Genomic DNA, 8,078 nt, shown 5'->3' on the forward strand with positions numbered 1-8,078 from the left:
CCCTGGTCTCTCCATCACCCCAGAACTAAAACAATTTCCGAGGCCAACTCTTCAAACAGGGATTGGACTGGACTGTGGGACATAAAGTGATACTTTTGAAGAATGTGCCTCTTAGACAAGTAGATACAAAAGACCAAAGGGGCGGCTTCTGTCCAGAGGTGAGAGGGGAAGGCAGAGAGAGTTAGGAGCTGGTTAAATGCTCATGGGGAATCAGGGGCGGAGGGGAGGAGAGTGCTGTCGCAGAATGGGGTGAGTGGTTGGGGTCTCATAACAATGTATGTAAAAAAAAATTCTGTATGGGAAACTAACTTGAAATGTAAACTTCATTTAATTACAACATTAAAAAAAAAAGTAAGCAAACAAATTTGCAGGCTGGTGAAGGAAACATAAGCAAAGTTCACGAACGGTACTCAGGTGCTGTGGGAAGTTATGTGAAGGATGCCGTGGCACCACAAGCCAGCCCCACTCCGTTTCGGGAGCAGTGGTGTAAGGAATGGCGTCAAACGCCGGGGAAGAGGAGTGGGTGTGCAGTAGGTGGAATTAAGAAGCAGGTCACTGGAGATGGATGATGCACCGTGACTAAAGTTGAGAGCGCAGACTTGGTTAGCGCAGAGAAGTTTAAGTGCAATTGAAAGGGAGCCCTGGTGACCCAACGGTTAAGTGCTTGGCTGCTCACCAAAAGGTTGGAGGTTCAAGCCCACCAGCGGCTATGCGGGAGAAAAGACCGGACGATCTGTTCCCATAAAGATTGAACCAAAATAAACAAACCCATTGCCATCGGTTTGGTTCCGACTCATAGCAACCCTACTGTACAGAGTAGAACAGCCTCATAGGGTTTCCAAGACTGTAAATCTTTAGGGAAGCAGACTGCCACATCTTTCTCCTGTGGAACAGCTGGTGGGTTCGAATTGCTGACCTTTTGGTTAGCAGGTGAATGCTTTAACCACTGCACCACAAGGTCTTCTTCCGTAAAGATTACAGCTTAGGAAACCCTATGGGGGCAATTCTACTCTGTCACATTGGGTCACTATGAGTGGAAATCAACCAGAAGGCACACAAGAACAAGAAAAAAGGAAGACGAGCGGGATTAAGATGGGAGAGCAGAAACAAAGCAACCAAGACTTTGTATGCCCTGGGAAGTAGTTTGGATTTATTCCGAGGACATATGGATTTTTGTGAGGGAGGAATGGGGTAAATTCTGAAAGATTAAAGCAGGAAAGTGAGGAGTGAAAATTTAGATTTGGGAAGTCATTCTGGCAGTAGTGTGCAAGGTGGATGGGAGTGGGGTGGCGGAGAGATGAGGACCTGAGTCAAGACTGTGGAAGTGTGGACAAAGAGAGGGAAGGAATGAGAGGAGAATCGGCCAATTTACAGGACTTGGTAACTGACCGCATGTTTCGGAGGGAAGGAGCCAGCTGACTCCCTGTTTTCCAGTTTGTACAATTTAGAGAATCAGCCATGCTTTTCCACGAAGTATGGACTATTCAGCAAAATAGGAGGGTTTAACAAACTCTAAGACTTTATATGTATAGTGAGAGACTTTATATGTATAGTAAGAGATTCTTCATGAGATTATAAATTCTTCTATGGATTTTAAATTCCTTGAATCTATGTACCTCATTTCTTAATTATTTTATAATCTGCTTGTCATGGATTGAATTGTGTCCCCCCAAAATGTCTGCCAACTTGGCTAGGCCATGATCCCCAGAATTGTGTGATTGCCCACCGTTTCGTCACCTGATGTGATTTACCTACGTGTTGTAAATCCTACCTCTATGACGTTAATGAGATGGGATTAGCAGCGGTTATGTTAATGAGGCAGGACTCCATCTACAAGACTGGACTGTATCTTGAGTCAATTCTTTTGAGATATAAAAGAGAAACTCATACCACCACGAAAGCAGCCCTGGGAGCAGAGTGCATCCTTTGGACCCGGGGTCCCTGCGCCTGAGAAGCTTCTAGACCAGGGAAGATGGATAACAAGGAATTTGCCCCAGAGCCAACAGAGACAGAAAGCCTTCTGCTGGAGCTGGCACCCTGAATTCGGACTTGTAGACTACTAGACTGTGAGAGAATAAACGTCTGTTTGTTGAAGCCATCCACTTGTGGTATTTCTGTTATAGCAGCGCTAGATGACTCAGACACTGCTTTCAGCTAATTTTGTAGAGATTGGCTAAGTAATGCTTTGACCTAAACTAACCTGATATGTAAAGAGCAAAGATGTATATATACATTGTGTTTTTAAAAAAATTTACTAAAAAAAGACCTCCTGTATATCACTGTGTATTAAAAAAGCATTAAAAAAAAATGCCATCGAGTCAATTCCAACTGAAAGTGACCCTATATGACAGAGTAGAACTGCCACATAGTGTTTTCTAGGCTATAATCTTTACCAGAGCAGATCTGCAAGTCTTTTCTCCTGCATAGAGGCTAGAGGTTCGAACCTTCGACCTTTTGGTGAGCAGCCTAATGCTTAACCACCGAGCCATGAGGGCTCACGAAAATAATATTAGAATACCAATGATACAACTTTTGTAGTTTTCATCTTTACATTCAAAAGAAAGCTATCTGTAGTGTCATGGGAATATGAGAGGTGGGATGACAGTTCTATCTGGAAAAAAATGCATACGTCGAGCCTCCTTCTTTGGATTAATTCAATTAATTTCACTAGCAGGAGTGATCTTTTGGGATCATTAATTCATTCTACAGCTGAGGGCTGTTCTTTAAGTCATGTATTATAGTTATTCAAAGAGTGAGGCTTCGACATGGAGTAAATTTATACGGGACTAACTCTATAGAGAATGTTTTATGATAGCGTTACATCAGTAATGCTCAGTTTACGAAGTAAGTGCTATTTCAGGTTCTTTCAGCCTGAAGAGTTTTTGTTCTGAATCTGTGGTTCAGATGCACAACAAAAGAAAGGAATCTTTATCGATACTTGCTTGGAAATTAGAATGTGATTACTTTAAAACACTATGGATAGTTTTATTACCTTCATCTATTTTTAAACTGCCTTCCTTTGTTAATGGTCTTTATAACCGCGGGCTGTGAGAAGGCAAGCTGGTAGAGAATTCACTTCTGTTGAGAGCGAAGCGAGGCCCTGTGGAAAATGGCAGACCTGATTTTTTGACCTGGTGATCTTTAATCCTTTCTGTGCCTCCCTGAAGCTCTTCATGGGGGCGTTTCCACGGCAACATTTTAGCCTAATTGGACCAACTGGCAGTGTAAGGCTACCGACTCTTTCCTTTTCGGAGGCTGTATGATTTTTGCCAAGGGACGAGCGGATCACTGAGAGCGTGAACAAACTGCACACATGAATGACTTCGTGATATGTTGTTCTTTTATTCCCTGAAACATAGTGGAGGGATATGAGCTCCTGCTAACATATGGCAGGGCCTGAAATCCGTGTAATCTGTGAGACTGAAAACGTAATATTACCTGTTTGCTGGCAGTGCTGTGATTTCGGACACGTTTGGCCCTAGGAACAGGTCAAGGTGAAGAGGTCTTACCCGGCCGTATATGCTCTGGTACGCCTCCGCGATCATCTGCCTTTGCGCATTGCAGCGTTGAGTTAGAATGTCGATCAGCATGTCTTTGTTACAGTCTGGAGAAGTATAATATTTGAAGATTAATATAGTTGCTATTCTGTAGTTAGGAAGAACCCTAAGAATCAAATCAATATGCACACTTTATCCCTGATGGTACTTTATCGCAGAGAGCAATTTTAACTTACTGTTGATGGAGCCTGCCTCTCCTTTCTCTTATTTTAGTGCTATCACTACATATTGCCTCCCTTCCTTTAAAAAGATCCAATAAAAAATCCAGGGGCGCAAAGAAAATGTGGTCTTTCTTCAACCACCTCTCCTATCCCACCAAAAAAGGCGTCCCTGATCTTCCAGCTCATGAGCGTTTAAATGGGCACATCTTGCTCATTTTACAGTTAGAGAGAGATGATTCACAGTGAACACATATTAAGTGAAAAAGGATTGCTCTGGTCCAGAACCTCCAGGGGAAGGAGGGCTAACCGCGAAGGAAGTGATGAGGGCGTAAGACGTCTGTCTGCACCTTTCTGAAGGACAGCATGCGTCTGTCGTGGTTCGCATGGAACATGTTCGCTTGCCCGTAATACAGGCTGCGCTATATGTGTCGTCTGCTTCATGATATACCAGCTCACGGAGCTGACAACCAGTTGTCATTGAGTTGGTTCTGACTCACGTGACCCCATGTGATTCAGAGTAGAATTGTGCCCCACAGGGTTTCCGATGGCTAATTTTTGGGGAGTAGATCACCAGGCCTTTCTTTCCAGGCACCGCTGGGTGGACTCAAATCTCCAAGCTTTTGGTTAGCATCCAGGAGCATTAACTGTCTGCATCACTGAGGGAACACAGAACTAGTTTAGATAAATTTAGCTGTAATTATAGTCAGAGTGAAGGAGACGCTTACTGGAGATAAATGAATTGAAAGCTTAGGCTGTTAAGCAGATCATCCTTTTGGAAATTAAAATCATCCCTGATGGCCCTGGGACAACAGGCAGGCTGTGAGTCAGGTGCTGAAATAGCCAGTTAATGGGGGAAAGAGACTAAGATTTACCTAGAAGACCGTGCCGATTAGAAGCCAAAGGAAGAGCAGGTGGAAGAAACGGCCTGAAAGCTGTGACAGGGGCGGGGAAAGTCATAGAACCAGCTCCAAATACGGAGGTTTCTGGCTTGTGAGAGAAAAGACAGTCTCCACAGGAAAGGCATGGAGCACAATGTGTCCCGGGATAACCCAGTCGAGGCCCTTGCTTAAAGGAACACCAGTAAATTGTTCTACAACTTTTGCACATGGTTAATATAAACAGAAGATTTCTCAATTACTGCCACTGTTTGACTGTCACTACCATCGCGTTGGAGCGCCTGGGTGGTGCAAATACTTAACACGCTCAGCTGCTAACTGACAGATGGGCAGTCCCAGTCCACCGAGAGGCATCTCGGAAAAAAGGACCCGAGGTCTAGTTCCGAAAAATCAGCTACTGAAAACCCTGTGGAGCACAGTTCTGCTCTGCCACACGTGGAGTCACCTTGAATTGGAATGACCCAACGCGGACTGGCTCACTGGAATCATCACATGGGCGTAATTACTATAGTCTTTCCATCGTAGGGAAACCCTGGTGGTGTAGTGGTTAAGAGCTACTGCTGCTAACCAAAAGGTCAGCAGTTCAAATCCACCAGGCGCTCCTTGAAACCTTATCGGGCAGTTCTATTCTGTCCGGTAGGGTTGCTGTGAGTCAGAATTGACTTGACAGCAACAGGTTTGGGTTTTCTGTTTATGTTACATAGTAAGGAATATGAGCTGTTTCTGACATGCAGTGAGGCCTGAAGTCTTTGTAATCTGTGAGACAGAAACAAATAGTACCTGTTCTCTAATCTGTTTTGTTATCTCTGAACCCATATAATTGCCAGATCATCCTAGTGAGGGCTTGGACAGGTAGAACCACTTCTAACCCACAGCCTAAGTCTAAACAAGGAACCAGAAAGGCCGAAATTCGTTTTTTTTGTTTTTTTAATAAACTCGATGCTGTTTAAAAACAATTTGCAATTTCAGTAATAATTGTTTTCTTGACTGTTAGGCAAATTTTACCTCTCTGGCCATCCATATACAACAGAAAATCATCAAAAATGACTATGGTTCATTATGCCAGAATTTTAAACTCAGAAAAAACAATTATCTAGAGTTTCCTGACCTAATGCAATAGGACAGGAAAGAGATAACCATACCATGATTCTAAAGAAGAAATCAAAATTATTATTTGCAGAGGATATTACTATCTATCTAGAAATCCAAGGTAATTAACTAAAAACTTTTAAAAATTATAACAGAGTACAATAGTTTTTATTGATACAGTCCAAACAAAATTAAATCTCACATATAATTATGCAACCATGTGTTAAGAAATGAATAACCCCCTTCCCCCCAAAAAAAACCTATTGCCTTCCAGTCAATTCCTACTCATAGTGACCCCATAGTACTCACAGAACTGCCCCACAGAGTTTCCAAGGTGCAGCTGGTGGATTCGAACTGCCGACCTTTTGGTTAGCAGCCGAGCTCTTAACCACTGAGCCACCAAGGCTCAGCATAAGAAATGGATAGAAAATAATATAATTTGAAATATCAATAAATGTGCAAATATGAATAATTTTAACAAAAAGTTTCTTGTGATGTGCAAAAAGTCTACAAATCTTTAGTGTTTTAGGAAAAAAAAACCTTAAATAATTCAGCAGATATATTTATTGTTAGTGACATAAAGGCAACTCTATCAAGACTAAAAACTCCTGAAATAGCCTAAAACACTGACAAGCAAAAGATTCTGATGGTCAAAATGAATCCATATTCTGATCCAAAAATTCCAACCACAGGAAAATTGAAACTGGAGCAAAGAAAAAAAACAATCATTGAATAGATTGTTCTGATCTAGAGTTTTAAAGCAAAAATTGCACTCACTCCTGAAAAAAAAAAGGTAATCCATAACTTTTTGTTACCCTGCCTCTGTATTTTTCTAGCATTCATTGATATTTTAAAAGGCATGAAAACGTTGCAAACTCCTAAAACAGACTTTAGAGAGCATACTTAAAGATCCTTTAAGGACAATATGAAGAAGAACGGGGGCATCAGGATTGGAGGAAGACTCATTAACAACCCTGCTTATGCAGATGACACAACCTTGCTTGCTGAAAGTGAAGAGGACGTGAAGCACTTACTGATGAAGATCAAAGCCTTTAGTATGGATTACACCCCAACACAAAGAAAACAAAAATCCTCACAACTGGACCAATAAGCAACATCATTGGAAACGGAGAAAAGATTGAAGTTGTCAAGGTCAAGGATTTCATTTTATGCCAAAGTTTCTTTTATGTTGTCAGTATTTGTCTTAGTGCTCGTGAGAAGTCATCTCAAAACAGGTTACAGTTAAAGGAAATACGTTGATGCTTAACAATGCTATGCCCTATCTTATTTAAAGATTAAATCTTTTTTAAAAGAACCCAACGATACTCCAGCTTTCTTCTTTCTATATTCCTTCTCTAAGCTCTAGCTTCATTCACTGAATATCGATTAAATACCAGTACCCCAGAGTCCACTCTCTGGGAGCTCACAGTGCAGACAGCAGGTGAGACAGGAGGACAAGAACAGTGATTGTGAGGTCAGTGACATGCTCGCGCAGAAGCAGGGGACCTAGGATTGGTGTACGCGGTTGAGCCTGGCGTGCTCAAATAAGGTCATTTGGACACAATCTTGAAGAAAGTAGACAAGAGAAGAAAATTGCATTCCAGGCAGGGGGATTATTAAGCCAATTTACAGAGATGTGGGAAAAAGCAGAGTCGTTTGAGAGAATAACAAGAAGTTAGATTTGGCTGCAAGTGGAAGTAGCAAAAGAAAGGCTAGAAAAATAAGGACAAGGTCAAGAAGGCTGCTTTATCTTAGATTAAGGTTTTTGTTTGGGATTTCATTTAACCATTAGCGATGAGGCATTTCAGGATGTAAGGGAAAAACACATCAAGATCAGATTGGCAATTGAGAAAAGCAAATCTCTTCCTCATTATTTTTCTTTTCTATTACTTTCCTTCTCAACCTACTTCTTGCCCAGCTTTACTTTTTATTTTTTAATCTGTGTCTTCACTTTCTTGGACATCAGGTTTTCACACCCGTATTATAGTCTTAAAACAAAGTAAAGCAACAAAAGAAAAAGTAGATGACAATCAAACATGGTAGAAGTTATCAGGCTTACCAAATCCTTGCAGTGCTCCTCCTAGCATTTGGGCATCCATAATGGGATTGAAATTGGGAGCCGGAAAGATGGTTCCTTGCACCTGATGGGAAGAGTCAATGAGAAAGAGATTGGAGTGATTTGTAGCAAAGGGATTCAAAGTTTTTCCAGAAAAATGAAAACTATAGTCTATATACGTAAATTACTGTCAGACATACACACAAGTCTATTGAACAATTGTGTATGTTAATTGTAGAGAACAAATTTGACTGAGTGTGTTTTATCCATTGGCCTCCACTGTGTAGACATCTACTGCTCATCTAGGAAACTGAGGTAC

At 41.6% G+C, this 8,078-nt stretch overlaps 1 protein-coding gene across 1 annotated transcript in view; it reads right to left on the reverse strand.

Moving 5' to 3' along the window:
- Positions 1-7,838, reverse strand: part of ANXA10 (annexin A10) — a 66,068-nt gene extending 58,230 nt beyond the window's left edge. Inside the window, exons 1-2 of the mRNA XM_004388883.1 lie at positions 7,763-7,838; positions 3,510-3,604 (exon numbers count right to left, since the gene is read on the reverse strand). Of these exons, the coding sequence (XP_004388940.1) occupies positions 3,510-3,604; positions 7,763-7,802 (135 nt within the window). The 5' untranslated portion in view covers positions 7,803-7,838. The remainder of the gene's footprint in view (positions 1-3,509; positions 3,605-7,762) is intronic.
- Between the last annotated feature and the right edge of the window lie 240 nt (positions 7,839-8,078).

Source organism: Trichechus manatus, unplaced genomic scaffold, assembly GCF_000243295.1.
Source record: "Trichechus manatus latirostris isolate Lorelei unplaced genomic scaffold, TriManLat1.0 scaffold00220, whole genome shotgun sequence".
Classification (NCBI taxonomy): domain Eukaryota; kingdom Metazoa; phylum Chordata; class Mammalia; order Sirenia; family Trichechidae; genus Trichechus; species Trichechus manatus.